This window comes from Cryptomeria japonica, chromosome 7, assembly GCF_030272615.1.
Source record: "Cryptomeria japonica chromosome 7, Sugi_1.0, whole genome shotgun sequence".
NCBI lineage: Eukaryota > Viridiplantae > Streptophyta > Pinopsida > Cupressales > Cupressaceae > Cryptomeria > Cryptomeria japonica.
This window is the reverse complement of record NC_081411.1, coordinates 8,008,493-8,029,302: the sequence shown is the minus strand read 5'-3', so window position 1 is coordinate 8,029,302 and position 20,810 is coordinate 8,008,493. Positions and strand designations below refer to the sequence as shown.

Sequence of the window (20,810 nt, the reverse complement as noted above, 5' to 3'; positions counted from 1 at the left end):
TCTGACTTTGTTAGATTTATAGAAACCATTTGAGACCAAAACTAATGCAAGTGGGTTTGCCATGGGAGCAATTCTAATGCAAGGAGGTAAGCCGGTATGTTATCACTTTGAAAATTTTACATCTGCAATAACTAACTATCCTACTTATGATAAGGAACTTTATGCACTAGTTCAGAGTGTTAAAAAATGGAAGCACTATCTAATGGGCAAAGAAACAATCATCCACACTGATCACCAACCACTACAATATCTGCATTCCCAATCAAAATTATAGCAAAGTAGGCACTTTAGGTGGATGGAATTCCTTCAACAATTTCACTTAGTAATTAGGTACAAAAGGGTGTTCATAATAAGGTAGCAGATATGCTTTCCAAGCCTCCTGTCATGAATGCTTTGGTTATCCTTCAAGGAAGTTCCATGGTTCACGAAAGTTTTTAGGGACAATATGTCATGGATGAAAACTTTAAGGATATTTATATAGCTCTACCCGTAGGCAAACAAGTAGAAGAAAAGAACTACTATGTGAAAGATAAACTTTTGTATCATTTAGGAAAGTTATGCATTCCTAAAGGTGAACAAGCACAAGTAGTTAGAGAAGCTCACATGTCATTGATTTTTGGACACTTTGGTGTTAGCAGAACAATGACTCAGTTGCAGAAATATTGTTATTGGCCTCACATGCAAGAAATTGTAACTAAATATATCAAAGGATGTATAATGTGTGCAACAAGTAAACCAAGTAATAGGAAGTTGGGGTTGTACACACCTCTTCCTGTTCCGTCTCGACCTTGGGAAAGTGTTTCGATGGATTTTGTTGGAGGAATTCCCATATCTAAAAAGGGACATGATTATCTGTTTTTAGTAGTTGACAGATTCAATAAAATGTGTATTCTAATGCCTTGTAAGAAACAAATCACAACTGAACTGGCAGCTCATTTGTACTTCCAATATGTATGGGTCCATTTTGGGCTCCCTACTTCCATTGTATCAGATCGAGATTCTCGATTCCTAGGAGAATTTTGGTTTGCATTGTGGGATCTCATCGACACAAAGCTAAATAAAAGTACAGCTTTCCATCCACAGATTGATGGACAAACAGATGTGGTAAATAGAACAATTGTACACTTGCTTCGAGGCTACTGCAACAAACATCCCAAGTTGTGGGATGAGAGTCTACACTATGTGCAACATGCTTACAATCATGCAACACACTCTTCTACAAAAAGATCTCCTTTTGAGACGTGTTTCGGGTATGTGCCAAGAACACCGATGGACTTTGCCTTTGGAAAAGATGATGTTGAAGATGGACGTCATGATGCAGAGAAGGCTTTGAAGTTCATTCAAAAAGTCCAAGCAGTTCATCAGGCAGTAGAAGCTCAATTGGAGAAGAGCCAAGCCAAATACAAGGCTTGACATGACAAGCATCGCACAGATCATCATTTTCAAGTTGGCGATCGCGTTTGGTTACATATCAGCAAGGAAAGAATGCAAGGTGAAGGTAAAAAGATTAAGCCTATCAGATATGGTCCCTTTGAGATCTTGGAAAAGATCGGTACCAATGTCTTTCACCTTAATCTTCCTCCATATATGCAAATTTACTTAGTTTTAAATGTAGAAAATCTGAAGTTTTACGAGCCTCCAATGATATTGGATGAAGAGGCTTATGTTCAGGTTCCTTCTGTTGATGACCTCTCACCTGAGTATATGTCAAAACTGCCCGAGGATGTCATTCTTGACATAAATGTCAGATCTTCAAAAAGAGGTGCTATTGAGTACCTTAAGGCTGGACGTAAAGGGATGCATCCTGGAAAAGCACAATGGATGGAGGTTGAAAGAGTGAGGGATTTGTATCCTCACTTACTTTCCGAGTAATCAAGCTTTCGGTGGTCCAAAATCTCTCCAATGGGGAGGATTGATCCAGGAGGATATGCTCCGTAATAGTCCGATTATATCGGCAACTAAAAAAATATGTTTGTTGGGGCAGGTGAACCAGTTACCCCCCCTGTACAAGCTTTACTCTCCACCATTCTATCGCGAGATCTTCGCTGACTCATTTTGGAGGCAGGTAGTTTTAACAAATAACAAAAACCGCTAAGAGGAGATCTGTGGGAATCGAACCCCCGACCTCCTAGCTCCCGCACATGGCTCTAAACCATAAAGTCACGTGATATATCCGGGATATAAGTAGCAAAAATGTTATTTAAAGAATCTCGCTGGGATAAGGCCGAGATTGGAGGGCTCGGATCAAGCTCGAGCCCCTCCAAAATAAAACATAAAATCAAAATATAAACCCAAAAAAATTATCAGGGTATATTTTAAATAGGTTACAATTATTTTTAAAAGATTTTAATGTTATTTAAAGGGGATTTTGAAGATTTATTGTTGTAAATGGGAGATAGGTAGATTTTCAAAAATCATATGGTTATGAACCAAATTTGGCAAAAATTATGTATAAAAGGGGGTGGCTTAGGAGTTTGAGATGGTGGTGATTTGTGAGAGAAGTTTTTTATGAAGTTTGAGTGTTCATCTCTATGAAAGTTGGAAGGCTAATGTCTTGCTATTGCATTTGAAGGAGAAGGACTTTGTACTCATTGTAATCAGGAGACTTGTAACTTGTGCAAGTTGAAGACCTTGTAACTATTGTTGGAGCATCATCAAGGATTGGTCACTCTGTTGGAGAGGGGCCTGGAGACGTAGCCATATTGGTGAACTTCATTGTCAACTCGTGTTCTTGTCTTCTCTCTTCTTTCTCTCTTTGTTAATTCATCGCTTTATTATTGTTATGATCATTTAAGCATTTCAATTACGTTTTTAAGACCTTCAATTTAATCGTTGTGATAGTTAATCATACACGTGCAATAGTCATAGATCCTAACATCATATCAATATGCCACTACCACCTACTACAGTGCCTTCCAATCACTTATCTTAAATCTGCCACTTTTTTCAATTGTGACCTTTGGCATTTCAAATGCTCTCTCAACCAACTGCCTGTGTTTCAACTACCACTACTTGGAAAGCAAACTAATAGAGAGAGAGAAGTGGAACACAAAGAAGGAATAGGTGAGGTTTTAAAGATGTCCAATAACAATTGCTAGGCTCTAGCTTCAATTCCAGCTAAACTTATTCACACCAAGACAATGATATACAATAAAGCGGTTATGAAAATAACAATTTGATTACTCCAACCTCAAAGTTTTGTCCCTTAATCCTTTGTGCATAACATCTTGCCAAAAGAAATTGAATCGATAGTTTGGAGAAAGTCTTGCATTTATTCAAAAGTTCCTTAAGCCCTTCTTTATCTGCATCCATTTTGTGCATATCCCCATTTCTAAGCCCTCATTTTTTCACAAGCAGGCATAATGTTGGTACAAACAAAACGGTAGAATTTGGCTTTACAATTGTCAATACTATTTGCTTGAATTTCTAGAGCCTTTTCGACAAGTCTATTTTTTTGTAGAGCTCAAACTTCTTACAAGAGATGTGGGTCAAATGACCATGTCTGCAGTACTTCATATCACCATTGTCACATATCAACCATATGGCTTTTCTCCTATCGACTACCCTTGCACCCCCTAAGGCTGCAAGTGCTAGTTTTAAACTTTTTTAGATTTAGAACACTACCTATATTATTTGACATATGTATCACATTTTTATCAACTTCTATGAATGCGGAAGGGATAATTTTCAAGTTTGAGAATAATTTATTTTATTTTTTTTGTTAAATTTTTGCTATCTTTAAAAACTTTTATTAATGATGTAATAAATATAATATATTAATATTAGTTTTATACTTAAAATTTTTTAAAAATAAATTAAATGTTAATATTGTAAAAAATATATGCTTATTTATTTTAATGATTATTATATAAAGAATTAAGTAATTTTGAAATACATATTATATAAAAATGTTAATATAAATATAAATAAATATAAATAATTTTGAAATTTTAGTTTTTATTCATTTTAATAATTATAATATTATAGCATCTATAATATATAATTAAATTATTTTAAGATATATATATTATATGAAAATATTCAATAAATATAATATATGAATATGAGTTTTATATTATAAAAATAATGATAATAAATTATATGTTTAATATTTAAAAAAATATATTCTTATTTATTTTAATCATTATTATATTATAACAATATATAATATATAACTAACTCATTTTAAGACATATAATTTCAATAATATTATTTTTTTATTTTTACAAATACTTATACATGTAAATAATAGTAAGTTTTCAATATACATATTTTTAATTATATATTTAAAAATAATTTTTTTTAGTTATATGAATAAGATTTTTTAATTTTGTTTATTTTAATAGTTATAATATTATATGATATATAATATATGATTAAGTGACTTTGATTAATATATATCATATTAAAAAATTAGTAAAATTATTTTCTCTTCTAAAAATACAAATAGGTAAATAATTGTAAGTTTATAATAAAGATAATTATTTTTTAAAATAGTCTTTGGACATGTAGTGTCGCAGTCAAAACACTTTGTTGGTAAAGTGGCCACCAAGGTTCAAATCCCTATTGGGTCATTGTGCTCGCGGGTTTGAACAAAAGTGTTTCATGTGAAGCTAGAGGGCATTTAATATAAAAACTAACAATTTTGGGTATACTTGATATATGGATGATGACTACTACACCTTACATCTATTTTTGAGCCCTTATTATCATTGTTTGATGGCATCACAAGGAATTACAAGTTACAATATATTTTAATTATTGTTAAAAATAAATATTATTTACATTCTATCTAATATTATATAATAATTAATAAATTATATTGTTATTTTATAATTATAGTAGCAACCTTGTTGTATATAATGATATAATATTTATATTATTAATCAATAACAAATATCATCAAAATTATATTTAATATTACATAATAAATAATAAACTAGTTTAATTGTCTTCGGACGTGTAGTGCCGTGGTTAAAACACTTCCTTGGTGAAGCGGCCACCATGGTTCAAATCCCTACTAAGCCTTTGTGCTCGCAAGGCCTTGTGCCTTCGCTGGGTCATTGTGCTCGCGGATTTGAACAAGTGAAGTGTGGGGATGAGGTCCCCCATTTGTGGCCTCGCTGGTTCATAGCTCCAAGTCAAAAGCGTTTACCCCTTATTTAAAAAAATAAAAATAAACTAGTTTAATACTATTTGTATTTTTCTTTTCTTAATTTAACATCATTTGTAATATTAGAAATGATATACACTTTAGTTAATTTATAAATAATGATAGATATAATAGAACCATTTAAATTTAAATTAATGGTTGTTAGATAGAAAATTAAAGCCAATACTAATTAATTTCATAATGTGATTATCAACATACAAAAGTCATTACAAGGATGCAAGGTTGTGTAGACTTTAGGATGACTTGACCTCATAATGTATTAATGTTCAAGAGCATATAATCAAAATAATATCTTCATGGTCATAAGGTTGTATGCGAAACTAAAGAAATGGGAGTACAAATATATGAAAAATAATGACATAGTTTAATTTAAGACTCCCAAAGTTGAGAAACAAGTATAAACAAGAGAAGTGAGAAAGAAGATACAATAGATCAATTGCAATGAAATAAAACTTATAAATAATTTATGACATCAAACATATTCAATGAAAAAAGACACCTCTTATGCAATTTCTAAGTAGCTTCCTTCCTTGGCAATTTCTTAGTAGTTTCCTTCCTTGGCACTCTCTCTATACAATCCCTCAAATGTATTACGTCTTGAGAAGTATATGTGGATAAGGGCATTGAAAGATAGTTCATATGTGACAAATAAAATAAAATGAGGTTGCATGTAAGTTCAAATATTTAACAAAGGCATAGCCACCATACTAGGTGTAAACCCATGTCAAAATATATACATATCTCTACCACTATCTTCCTTTCTCCCCTATCTCTAGACATATCTCACTCTCTTTACCCGTCCATACATGTCCCTCTCTCTGTCTCCCTTTCCTTCTTCCTAGACCTCTACTTCTATATCTCTCTCGCAAACATAACATGAACATGAACCTATTGGTAATGGATTCCAATTATCTTCTTTATTCAAAGGTTTTATTTCAATTATTGTTGGTCCCTTATAAATGAATACACAATTGATTTAAATCTATCACTTCCTCATTGGACCATTATTGCATAAATAACATCATTTTTACGTTGAAGGCGTTTCATTATATGGAACATACCGGCTAACTCTGAACATCGATGGCACAGATTATCAGAGAGGGTCTACAAGACCATTAAAGAAATCACAACCTTCCAATTTCCATTGTTCTGATTCGTTAGTTTTTTTCGCCAACGTGTGCTTTCTTGAAAAGCACATTACCGAGGAATGCCCATAAACGTCGCTTCACTTGCCACCAATAAAGGCATCTCACATGATAGATGTAAGGCAAATGACTCATAAACTAAAGAAAGGCAATTCAAATAATTTTTAACTTATTTTAAAGTTAATTTTTTAATGCTATGTTGCACATGGAAGTTGGAGGCCTTATTTATATATTGATAGATTATGCAAGAATTTTTTATTTATTTTAATGTTAATTTTTTTAATGCTACGTTACGCATGGAAGTTGAAGGCGTTATTTATATATTGATAGATTATGCAACATGACATATTACAGTTTATAATTTAATTTATATTCATTTTGATTTAATTTTAATTAGTTTGAAAAGTATATATATATATATATATATATATATATTAGAAATTAATTTTCTAATTTTAGAAATAATTTATTTTAATTTCTTTCTTTTAGATTTTTTATCTATTATTTTTTTATTTTTTTTAAGTTTATATTAGTAAAATAATTAATGCAATATCTTAAAGATTATTTATATATTTATAAAGAAAAATTTATTTTTACGATTTTTAAATTTTTACTCTTATTTATTTTAATAATTGTTGCATTATAATATATATTATAAAGTGATTTTAAGATATATATTATATGAAAATTTTAATAATATTTCTATTTAACTTTAAAAAATGTATAAGCACATAAATAATAGTATGCTTTTAATAAATAGAATAATTATTATTCATATATAAGTTGAATTAAATAAATAAACCATGAATTGACATTTTGCCTTTTTTTTAGGTTTCATTTTACTTTTAAGTTTTAAAGTTTAGTTTTACGTGTAACTTTTAATATTATATTTAAAATTTTGATTTTGACAATTTTAATATAGTTTATTTTTATTTTCAATAATTTATTTGAAGTACGATTATAATTTTTTAAATTTAACTATATTTACACTCAACTTCATAATAGTTTTAAATTTGTTAATATTGAGTTTATCTTTAAATTAATGTTAGGATTGTTTGCAATATATTAATTATAATTTTTAGGTACACATTTTATTAATATCTCCATTCTAATAAATTAAAAAATCACTTTTACTTTTAAATTATTTATTAACTTAATAAGTTGATTATTTATTATTAATTTTTTAAATTATTATTTTAATAATATTTGGATTTTGATATATTTTATATTAATTTTAAATTTATATTTATGTTTGAAATTTATTTTGATTATGTATGTTTTCTTATGAAATAACAAATAACAATTAGAAGTAATTAGGATAATTTAATTTATAATTATTTGTTTTATTAAAATTTTAATAATTGTCGAATAATCATATTTTTGACTCTCTCTCTCTCTCTCTCTCTCTCTCTCTCTCTCTCTCTCTCTCTCTCTCTCTCTCTCTCTCTCTCTCTCTCTCTCTCTCTCTCTCTCTCTCTCTCTCTCTCTCTCTCTATATATATATATATATATATATATATATGCTTCCCACTCACACATACATATTTCTCCCTCCTTATCTCTATCTCTATTACCCCTCTCCATCTCTTTCTCCCCCTCTCTCTCTCTATTACTTGTATCTATCACCTCCTTTATGCCCACTTCCCCCCTACATTGTGTCTTCCCATCTCTCCATCTATCTCTCTAGCTATATCTCATTATGTTTACCTCTCTCTTAAATTCACTCCATCTTTCCTATACTTCCTCTATATTCATCTCTAACTCTCTTAATATCACATCATATATCTTTATCTTTATATATATCCATCTCCACCTCTCTCATTGTCTCCCTCTTCCTCTATCCTTCCATCTCTCCCTCTATTCATTTCACTCTCTATCACCCCCTCTATCTTTCCCAAATATATCCATCTCTCTATCTCTCCTTTCTCTCCCTCTCTCTCTCTCTCTCTCTTTCTCAGTTTCTTTATCTCTCTACTTCTATTTCCTCTTTACTTCACTCCCTCCCTCTCTAACCCCCCTCTTTCTCTATCTAACTATATATTTATCTACCTCTATATCTCTCTCTTAATATATTTCCCAATCATATGCATGCACACACTCCTCTATCTCCCCCCCTCTATCTCTCTCCCTCTCTTTGTATTACTTGTCTCTATCACCTTTTTTCTCTCTCACTCTTGCCCTATTTATCTCTCCCTTACCCTTTCTATCTATAGCTCATTATCTCTACCTCTTCTATTCAATTCGTCTTTGCCTCTATCTCTCCATATCTCTCATGTTTTATCTCTCATCCATATCTTTCTCTACCCTCAATCCCCTATCCCTCTACCTCTCTCCCTATATCCCTATCTCTTTCTCTTTCCCTTTCTATCTCTCAATATCACCCTCTCCCTCTCCCTCTCCCTCTCTAAATTGAGTTACATCTTCTTCTTCTTCTTCTTCTCTCTCTCTCTATTTTTGTCCCTTTCCCCCCTCTTCTTCTCTCTCTCCCATCCCCCTCTCTCTCTCTCTCTCTCTCTCTCTCTTCTCCTCTCTCTCTCATCTCTCTCTCTCTCTCTCTCCTCTATCTCTCCATCTCTACATGTCTCCCTTTCTTTTCCCATATAAATCTCTCTCTCTCTCTCTCTCTCTCTCTCTCTCAATAATGTTTGTCTATCTCTTTATCTCTCTCTTTGTCCTCTTTATATTTCTTTATATCTCCATCTCTCTATTGCTCTATATCACCAACAATGTCTCTCTCCATCTCTCTCCTTCTTCCTCTCCCTCTTCTTCTATATCTCTATATATCACTTTTTATTTCAATATTTATCTTTCTATATCTCTTTTTCCTCTCTAATATCCTCTCCTTCCCTATCCCCATCTCCATCTCCATATTTATCTCTATATTCTTCTCTATCTCTACCTCCTTATCCCTCTCCCTTGATCCACCCCCCACTCTCTCCCTCTTTTCTATCCCTATCTCTCCCTCTCTCTTCGCTATTGAAAACATAACACAATCCTATTTATAATGGAATTTGATTACCTTCCTGATTTAGAGGTTTTTATTTAGTCATATTTAGATCCATGTAAGTGGAGGTTTGTATTGCACAAGCATCATTTGCTAAATGGCCTACCAATTAATCTCGTGCTACACAAAAGTATAGAAAACATAGACCATCACTTTTCTTATTTGACCTTCCAAACTTCTTCGGCGTACCCATTGCACACCAAGGTGCAATTGCTAGTAAATAAACTTTTTATTACGCCGAAGGCGTCTCTTATTTGAAATGCCTTGGCTGGATTGCAAAATCAACGGTTCAGAATTCGTTAGAACCAATGCAAGACCATTGCAACTGTTTAGTCCATTGATTTTTCCTCTGCTCATTGGCTTTACACTCTTCGAGACAAATGAAATGCGTCACGTCTGAGTTTTATTCACTACGGAAAAGTCTGCATTAACTCCAAGCTCCTTCGAATGAGTCTATGCGTCACGTCCTGTACTTTTTACTGCTCCCATGATTCTCAACCAATGACAATTAAAAATTTAATAATACCCAAATTATATTTAATTTGGACCAAGGCAAAAATTTATTGTGCTAAAGGCGTGCATTATATGAAATGGACGAGCTGTCAGAACACACGACTGACATTGCATCCGTTTCGCATATATTTTGTGCAAGACATATATCTTTTTTGTCAAATTTTCACCTGTCTTTTTTCACATATTTTACTTTATCGTTCCCTGTTTTGCCCCGCCTCCATCCGCATCTTTTCCAAGAAAGTTCCTTTTGGGTTACCATTTATAAACTGCACAAATGAACAGGCAAATATTACAAACCCCACCACACACCGATGTATTTCAAAGCGATGATAAGGAGAAATGTGCAAAACGATGAAATGCATCGCATCCTTACACGTATTTCTCATTACTATTTGTGTTTGGCATTCTATTCGTTGATGTCCATTTGACTACTTTTTAGGAGGACAATAACATTTATAGGCCGCATAATACCGTCGGATGCAGCCTGAAATTTAATGAAAAAGTTTGAAGTTTTCGATGACAAAGTTCCCAGCACGAACTTATCCCCAACAAACTAATCCGATTATTTTCTTACGAAATTAATGCCCCGTATTCCTATAAAAGCTCACTGTGCCACACATAATAATTTAGATTTTTTAAAGAACAAAACATTGAAATATGAGTTTCATTAAATGTACTTAATAATCAATATAAAAATAATTCTAAATTCACATATATTTTTATTTTGCATTAATTTATTTATTTAAATTAATTAAATTAACTTTTTTTGTCTATTTTTTAAAATTATCATTTTTATTAATATTTTTGTTTTTTGATACATTTGGACTTTACATTCAGTTTATTCTATATTAAAGTTTAAAAAATTAAATAAATTCTATTAATTATGTTTTAAAGTTTAATATTTTGAAGTTAGCAATGTCATATTTACTTTGTTAAAATAAATAGTTGGAAAAACATCAAGAGTAATAATTCTCTCTCTCTCTCTCTCTCTCTCTCCTCTCTCTCTCTCTCTCTCTCTCTCTCACACACACACACACACACACACACATACACACTCCCAATTTCTCCCTCCTCATCTCTATCATCTCCCCTCTTCGTCTCTTTATCCCTCTCTCTATCACTTATATCTTTCACCTGCTATCTCTCTCATTCTTTCCTCTATCTTTATCTCCCTATCTATCCCTCTTCATATCTCATTATCTCCACCTCTCTCTTATTCACTTCATCTCTCTCTCTCTCTCTCTCTCTCTTCTCTCTCTCTCTCCTCTCTCTCTCTCTCTCTCTCTCTCTCTCTCTCCTCCATAACTTTATTTACCTATATCTCCCTAGCTCTCTAACTCTCTTTCTATACCTATCTTTTTTCCTATCCCTCTCTATCATACTCTATATCACTTCTATCTATATCTATCCCTCTCCACCTCTCCCTCTCCCCTCTTTCTATATTGAGCTATTTTTCCTTCTCTCCCCCTCTTCTACTCTGTCTACCTCTACCTATCTCTCTTCCTTCCTCCCTCCCTTTCTTTCTACATCCCCATCTCTCTCTCCCTCTCTCCCCCCATCTCTCCCTCCCTATCCCCCTATCTATCTTCCCATTCTCTTCCAACATCTCTCTCTCTCTCTCTCTCTCTCTCTCTCTCTCTCTCTCTCTCTCTCTCTCTCTCTCTCTCTCTCTCTCTCTCTCTCTCTCTCTCTCTCTCTCTCTCTCTCTCTATTTGTCAATCTATCTCCCCCACTATCTATGTATTCTTATATCTCTATCTCGCTAGCATTCTATCTCACCATCTAAATCTCTCTCTAGCTCGCCTCTCTCTTCCTCTTTACCTCTCCAGCTTCCTACATCCCTCTATCTATATCTTGTCATCTCCCTCTTTCTATCTCTCCATCTATTTGTCTCCCAATTCTTATCCCCTTTCATAACCAAAGCATAATGGAAGGGGAGCTTTTGTCAAATGATATAGTAAGAAATGCTACGGTAGATGTATGCAAAATGTGGAAGCATCGACAAGGCACGCAAGCTATTTTGACAAAATGCCTGAAAGAAATGTGATCTCGTGGATGCCATGATTGCATGATATGCACATAATGGATTCGTTGAAAAGGCTTTCGAAACTTTCAAGAAAATGCAATTGGCAGGTGTAAATCCAAATTCCATAACCTTTGCCAGCATCCTCCCTGCCTGTGTCAAAATGGTAGTTTAAAAACAAGGTATGGACATCAATCAAAGCATAGACAAAACATGACAGTATTCTTTAAAAAAATATGATCTCATTGTTTGCAATGTTGCAGGATATGCACAAAAGGATTTGGTTAAAAACTTTCAAGCAAATGCATTTGGTAGCTGTAAAGCCAGATTTTAACAACCTTTACCAGTGTTCTCCCTGCATGTGCCAAAATGGGAGCTTTGGAATATGCTACCAATCCAACTTGTTGTCATGCCACAACTTCCTTGGGTACAACCAAATTTGATAAGCCTCTACTCAGACAAATATAGAATATGAAGACAATGTGTGACTATCAATTGTCATATGGCTAAATGTTTCCAAGATTTAATCAACTAAATTGATGTAGCTCCAATTTTTACTTTCATTTACACTTTATCGCCACCAACCAAAATATAAATCAGGCATAGATCCTTAAAAACTGGAATAAGCATTTGTATCAATAATAAATGACAATTACATAAGAAGATATGTAGAGGAGAGGGATAGATAAAGAGGGACACAAGAGAGAGAGAGAGAGAAGAGAGAGAGAGAGAGAGAGAGAGAGAGAGAGAGAGAGAGATAAATATATAGAGAGCTTAGAGAGATATAGTAATAGAAAGAAGGTAATGAGATAGAGGGTGACATGGAAGAGGAAATAGTGAGAGATGGAGCTAGAAAGGTAAAGATATATCAATATAGAGGTCTAAGGAGAGGGAGACATGTCTAGAGATACAAGGGGAGAGGGAGAGGGTGAGAGGGAAACATGTCTAGAGATACAAGAGGAGATACCTCTAGGGAGAGAGGGAAACATGTTTAGAGATACAAGGGGAGATCGAGGAATAAATATCGAGATAAAGAGATAGAGGTAGAGAGGTAAAGAGATAGAGAGGTATATATATATATCTTTACCTCTCTATCTCTATCTCTTTATCTCAATATTTATTCCTCGATCTCCCCTTGTATCTCTAAACATGTTTCCCTCTCTCCCTAGAGGTATCTCCTCTTGTATCTCTACACATGTTTCCCTCTCGCCCTCTCCCTCTCCCCTTGTATCTCTAGACATGTCTCCCTCTCCTTAGACCTCTATATTGATATATCTTTACCTTTCTAGCTCCATCTCTCACTATTTCCTCTTCCATGTCACCCTCTATCTCATTACCTTCTTTCTATTACTATATCTCTCTAAGCTCTCTATATATTTATCTCTTCTCTCTCTCTCTCTCTCTCTCTCTCTCTCTCTCTCTCTCTCTCTCTCTCTCTCTCTCTCTCTCTCTCTCTCTCTCTCTCTCCCCTCTACATATCCTTCTCCATCTTCCTCTCTATCTAGATATCCGCTAAATCTCTCTCTCTCTCTCTCTCTCAAACATAACATGAGCCTAGATTCATAATGGAGCATGATTATCTTCTTGATCTAACTATCACTTCCCCATTGATACCTTTGTTGTACAAACAACATTATTTTCTAAATTGCCTCAATTGTCCTCGTGTATTTCACAAATGTATGCAAATAATTGACCTCATGTACTACAAAAATGCATGCAAATATCAGACCATTTTTTTTTTCCTAATTGACCTTCCATACCTATTAAGCGTACCCATTGCACACCAAGGTGCAATTGCTAGTCTAACTTCCTACCACTTGACCTCATGTACTACATAAATATATGCAAACAAAAACTAATTTTGTTTCTAATTTACCTTCACAACTCTTCTGCGTATCCATTGCACACCAAGGTGCAATTGCTAGTTTAATATATGCCATCAATGGGCCTCATATATTAAACCAGTAGGTAGTGTGAAAAGTGGCTCATTACTGCGAATACAGTACCTACACCCGACTCAGAACAAGCGCGATCGGTACAAGCGCAAGGGCAGGGTAAAATTCTGAAGTTTTTCCTTCGTGTTATAAGGTACGCAAAGAATTTAATGTTATTGTTGAGGGTTTTCAAGTGACCAAGTGCTATCTTTGCAAATGAACGGTCAAGACTCTATTAGTCTGATAGAAACAAATCCCGTTCGTTCGTCCTGCCCATCACTGTTAATAATTTCTTTATCACATTCTGAAAGCTTCGTGGATTATACTAATTTTGTCGATGTTTGTCTTTTCCAGTTATAGCAGGCGTGTTCACCAAGATAAGGTTGTGTGGTAGCCAATAGTTTTTAGGTAGTATTTCTTCCAAGGTATCGCTTGCTGTGTTAAAGTAGCGTTGTCCTTTGTCAAAAACTAAGGATTGGTAATTTAGTTATTATATATAATGAATTAATTAATAGATTGTGGAAATTTGATTAAATTGAAAATATATATATTTTTTATATTTTATATTATAATTTATATAATGTATATATTTTTATATTAATTTTTTTTAGTTTAAAGATTACTATTATTAATGTTAAAAATTTCGAATAAATAGATTTAATTTATAATTTTTAAAATTACAATATAAATTACATTTTATGATTTATCAATTAAATTGTTTTGAATATTTTTTAAAGTCTTAAAGTAATTAGTGTAACTTAGAAATGTACGCAAATGTAAATCCAAATTCAAATCTAGTATAACTAGTCTTAAACTAAGCTACTTCAAACCTAAGACCTTACAGAAAATCCAAATCACTAATAAAACAAGTAGAAATAAACTAATTATTAAAATAAAAATGGCGAGCGAGGCACGACAGGCAGAGTGCGAAGTGCAGAAGGCAGTATTCGATGATCACTCGTTGGATGGCGAACCCCAGTAGATGGCGCAGGAACATCTTCGGGGTATAATCGATGGACTAGGCGGGGAGCAAAGGAAGGAACTACCAGCAGAAAGGCATAAAAAATGGCGGATTTTGGATGTCGACTGGGACGACCGTGGACCGACACACAAAATCCGAAGCAATGAAAAAATTTCAATGGATGAGGAAGTTGTGCCACAATCGAAAACTAATGAAGAAAATAGCATTCTGAGATCGATAGCAATTGATTTAACGGATGAAGTGGTGGATGAAAAATGCATTTGGGAGGATCTTGCTATTATTGCCAGAATTATTGGTCCGAAGAAACCTAGGCGAAGTATTAGTCCATGGGTGGAGGAAAATTGGGGTAGCCACACTGTGGTGAAATTCCTGCCGAAGGGTTTTTTTGTGGCTATCTTCGCAGAAAAAGAAGCAAGGGATCAGACTCTAAACTTGCAAAATTGGTTTTTTGATAGCTTTCCGTTGTACATCTAGCCATGGACTCCTAATTTTGATCCGTTAAAACTCGCAATATATGATTCACCAGTATGGATTAGACTGTTTAATCTCCCAACCGAATATTTGGGGGACCCGTGCCTTGAGAAAATTGGTCGAACACTTGGGACTCTTTTGGAGATAGATGAGGATATCATTGAAGGCGACTCATATGTGTATGCAAGGATGAAAATTGCAACGGTCAAGTAGATCCCTTCCCATATAAATCTAATAACGACAAATGGAATTTGGAAACAAAACATTGAAATTGAGAAAGAGCTCCATGTTTGTCAAAAATGTGGAAGCAAAACTCATCAAGCCAAAAATTGCAGAATCTTTGTGCGAAGGGCATATAATAAGGAACAAAGGATAGAAAAGATGGAAAAAATGATCTAGTTGAAGAAAGTGAATGAGAGGACTTGACTGCCTCCTATGACAAATGGAACAATGTCGGTTGCTAAGGCACATATTGAACCTATCCCTCAACCCTATCAGATGGAGCCAGAAATGGACAATCCAAATGGAGTGGCTATTCTGAATCAAATCTTGTCTGTTCTGTTGGGTTCTCAGACTGCGAACGCTATTGATGATTGCACAGTTGAAACTGATACAAGTAATTCAAACCCGGAAGATGTTTTAAACAACCTAGATCCCAGATGCATTAGCCAATCAGCTAACACCCTCTTGGGTAGAGAAAAAGGGGTTAAAGGCATAAAAAGCAACAGGCAGATTAGGGAAGAAAAAGCAACAGAAAAAGGCATTGTCAGCGTTCTGGACTTCATTAAGAATTCTAACGGAGGCAGCCCCTCCGTTGGACATAAATGAGAATCACATCATGGAATGTCAGGGGCTTATCTGCCCCTGACAAGAGACGCTTGGTCAAAAGATCTTTGGCCAAGCTTGGGTCTGATATGATTTTACTTTAGGAAACAAATTTGAATGGTGATAAGGTGTCTGAATTCATCAAGTTTTGTTATAAATGGGAGGGACTGTTTCAAGATGCCAGAGGTACTTCTGGTGGTCTTGGAATCTTGTGGAACTCTGGGGTCTTCGAGGTAGTACCAATTGCATCCAATGAATATTGGATGGCCTGCAACATTATATGTAAATCAGGAGGTATTGGCTTTCCCCTGTTTAACATCTATGGGCCGATTAAGACTGATGAAAAGTTAAGAGTGTGGTTAGAGATATACGGTCAATTGCAATTACTGGAGATGCACAAAGTAATCTTGGCTCAGGATTTCAATGTAATTTTAGATATTGAGGATAAAGAAGGAGGACTCAGAAAGAGCACAAGAGTAATGGAAGACTTCAGAGAATTCATTTTGAACTGTCAAGTGGTGGATGTTATTCCTAAAAATGGTAAGTTCACTTGGACCAACAGAAGACTTAACTTCTCAAAAAAAATTGAATGATTGGATTGTTTCTTTGTGGGGGAATGGTGGATTAATGGCAGTTTTTCCATAGACACTAACATTATCACACAAGCTAGATCGGATCATCTTCTTGTTACTTTGTCTATCAACCATGAGGCACCCAAGAACATAAATTACTTTAAATTCAGAGCATGTGGTGGAGGGATCCTAACTTCATTGTTATTCTTAAGATATAGTGGCTCGAAAGCAACACATTTTCGAGATCTCCTAGCTTTCGTTTTGTTAAGAGAATTCAGTATTTTAAAAACAAAATCAAGCATTGGAACAAGTTTTCATTCAAAAATATATTCACTGAAAAACTCAGAATTGAAGAGGAATTGGAAGATATCAATAATAGAGTTATGCTGGTAGGGATGGTCAGGGAAGATTTTCTTAAAGAAAAGCTCCTTAAGGAACAATATGTTGAGCTACTAAACAGAGAAGAAGTCTATTGGCATGATAAGTCCAGAGCATTATGGATTGCAGAGGGTGATCAAAACACAAAAAAATTCCATGCTTCTTCAAAAGTCAGAAGAAACAAGAATAAAATCACTTCAATTTTGGATGATGAAGGAGTATCGAGAAGCACTGAGACTGAATTAGAGCAAGCTGCACTTGACCACTTTGAGAAAATTTTGGGGAGCTACAATCAGACATGGGATGCATCTGATAATAGGCTATCTGAAATCTTGCACAAGCTGGTCTCTAAGGATGAGATGAAAATGTTATGCGAACCTTATTCTTTGGAGGAAGTTAAAAGAGCTACATTTGATCTTCACCTTCGCAAGGCCCCAGGTCTGGATGGAATGACTGCTAAATTCTACCAAAAATGTTGGGACTTTCTGGGTTATGACATCTGGATGGTCGTAGAATAATTTAAGAAAAAAGGGAAGTTTGTAAAAGAATTGAATAATACAATCATTGCCTTAATTCCCAAAAAACAAGAGTGCTCTTCAATGCATGATCTCAAGACCATATTGCTATGCAATACTATATACAAAATCATTTCAAAAGCTATGGCCAGTAGACTGAAGAAGATTTTACTGCACCTCATTTCAGAGAATTAGAATGGATTTACTCCTAGAAGAGAGTTAGCAGACAACATTATTCTTGTGTCTGAAGTCATGCATTCCATACATAAATAGAGAATAAAAGGTATGATCATAAAGCTTGATGTTGCAAAAGCGTATGATAAGGTGGTGTGGCAATTCTTGGTTAAGGTACTTAAATACTTTGGTTTTCCAAATGAGTGGATCGACTGTGTTAGTTTCTGCATTTCCACGGTTAATTTCTCTCTGCTCGTTAATGGTGCGGTTTGTGGCTTCTTCAAAGCTACTAATGGATTGAGGCAAGGGGACCCTCTATCCCCTGCTCTCTTTGTCCTCGTGGAAGAGGTTTATGGGAATTTAATTAAAACAAAGCAATTGACCAGGCAATGGAATGGTATTCGAGTCCACAGATTGATAGAGCCCATCACCCTTTCACAATTCGCTGACGACACAATCCTGTTTGGTGAAGCTTCGATAAAGGAAGCCAAAGGAATTGTTGAAGTGTTAGATGAATATTCGAGGCTGCTGGGTCAGGAAATGAATAAGGAAAAATTGCATATACTCTTTTTCAATACAGGTAGATTGACTCAGAATCGCATAACTCATCTCCTTGGCTTCAGTATTGTTGAGCTTCCCCTCAAATACCTTGGGATTAGAATTAACACGGGCAACAGACAATCCCAAATTTGGGATGATGTCCTAAACTCATGTAAGGTCAAAACGAAACAATGGAAGAATAGATGGCTCACTCAAGTTGGTCGACTATTAATGATAAAATCTATTTTAGTGGCAGTTCCAATTTATAGGATGCAATGCTTTCAATTGTCAAACCAGGTTGGTGCAAAATTAGATAGACTGTTAAAGAAGTTTGTTTGGGACAGGGCTAAGGACCATAGAAAGATACCACTGATAAATTGGGATACCATATGCATGCAGAAAGAGGATGGGGGAGCAAGGTTGAGAAAAATGAACATCCAGAACTTGGCCCTTGGAGCGAAGTTATCTTGGAAGATGTATAAATGCCCCAATAAACTATGGTGCAGAATTTTCCAGAAAAAGTACCTGGACTCTGATGAACCTGATCGAATTTTCACAATTGTAGATACAGATAAGGGTTCTCCCACATGGAACTTTATCTAGAAAAGAAAGGATGTCATCACAAACTATATTTCTTGGAAAATTAGCAACGGGTGCAGGGCAAAGTTCTGGCGGGACTCTTGGGATGGGGAACCGCCTTTATCAGAAAGTTTCGAGGATCAAGATTGGATCAATACCATCGAAACTACTATAGGTGTGCAGGTCATCAATTACTTTGAGGGTGTTGAGCATCATGGCATGATGTCTTGGAAATAGATAACTATTGTTTATGATGAAAATGGATAACAACAATATTGAAAGACTAAATGAATTCAACCACAAAACCCTAACCTAACAACAACAAAGATCCACCATAACATATGAAGATTACCTAAGACAATGCAAATCAAATGAAATCACAAAGATCTCCAATCTTCCTATCTCCATTGATCTTGCTTGATATATTTGCTCTCAGATTTTATGTGTTCACAAGAGCTCAACAAAGAACGAAAATGTGGTTGCAAGTAGGCTTGATCGCATATGAATGTTCGAATGCTAGAGTGCTTGATTAGGGTTGATAATGAAGGAAGCATAGATCCTTATATAGAAGACACTATAAGAAATGGAGCGATAAGATTGAGAGGTGTAAAAGATAAATGGCCGGCTAGGATTAGAGGGTAGGTAGATGAAATAATAAAATAATGAGAGGGTAGGCAGTGTAGGAATTAAGAGATGAATGACATGTGTCATAGGTGGAAAAGGCTAATGAATTAATTAAATAAATAAAGATTCATTTAATTAATAGAATAAGTGGGATCAATTAAATAAATAAGATATTTATTTAATTTAGTAGGAAAGGATAATTTAAATAAATAAATGTATTTATTTAAATGAGATATAAGGCTGGAAGAGGGTAAATGAATTAATTAAATAAATAAAGATTTATTTAATTAATAGAAGAACTAGGCTAAAAATAATTAAATAAATAGATAAGACAATTTTAGGTGTCTACATTTTGCCCCTCTTTGAGACAATGTAGCTTGTCGCGTTGTTTCGAAGAAGATAATATGAACTGATACAAAGTTGCCCCAAGATGGGAATGATATGCCCCCTCGAGAGATTGGATGAAAATGTTTGAAAAGATCATAGACAATCTCTCGATAAGAAAGAAAGGCTAGAATGGACTGACTAGATAGGATAGAGTGACAGAGTCATGGGATAAAGAAGACTGACTCGGGAGACTAGGGCTAGGGTAGTCTATAAGATAGACTACGAGGGAAAACATCCTCATTGTCATCCACACATCCAAGAGATCAGAGTGTAGAGAGAGAATAGAGCAGCAGCAGTCAACAACGATGGCTTTGGTTCACAGATTCGATCGCGTTTGTCGATTTCAGAGGTCAGCAGAGGCAGGAGAGCCAGTAAGTACCACAAAACCTCCTTGTACTTTGTCGCAATAAATGTTGTCATTAATGCATGCTAGGTAGAGCAATAAATGCGCATTAGAAATGTCAAGCAGGGGGGGAAAATGCTAAAGTGCATCTGTGCTGGTGCCAGGTGTGTCTGGGTAGGCTAGGGGCGTCTATGAATGCAAAGGTGTTTATGTCAAATGTGATTGCGTCTATTATATGCAGGCGCGTCTATTCTATATGGGCACATTTGTGCTATATGGACACGTCTACGCAAAGCAGAGGCACGTCTATGTATGTCAGGCACGTCTGTGCAGAGCAAGCACGTATGTGTAGTATGTAAGTGCGTTTATGTCATGAATGCGCATTTGTGTCTTCAAGGCCAAATTGACAATTCTGTGATGAACATACACTGTCGATTGGATAAGCTGCTAAGAGGATACACTCAAGCAGGTCCTCTAGGGAAGACTAGAATAGCAGATAGGGCTAGGATTGACAATTCTGTGATAGAACATACGTTGCCAATCAGGAAACTACTCAAGAGGATACACTCAAGTAGAGGCCCTAGGATAGGATAGATCAAGGCACTTTGTGATGAATAGGGAATGCCAA

The 20,810-nt window shown here is 34.8% G+C and overlaps 1 protein-coding gene across 1 annotated transcript; it reads left to right on the top strand.

Annotated features, from left to right (window-relative positions):
- The first annotated feature begins 1,485 nt into the window (after positions 1–1,485).
- Positions 1,486–1,872, top strand: LOC131856312 (uncharacterized). The gene has a single exon (XM_059207927.1). The coding sequence runs from the start codon at positions 1,486–1,488 to the stop codon at positions 1,870–1,872; it is 387 nt and encodes a 128-aa protein (XP_059063910.1).
- The last annotated feature ends 18,938 nt before the right edge of the window (positions 1,873–20,810 follow it).

Bases quoted from the DNA above. Each gene is read 5' to 3' on its own strand.
- LOC131856312 (XM_059207927.1), top strand. From the start codon at position 1,486: ATGCAAGGTGAAGGTAAAAAGATTAAGCCTATCAGATATGGTCCCTTT.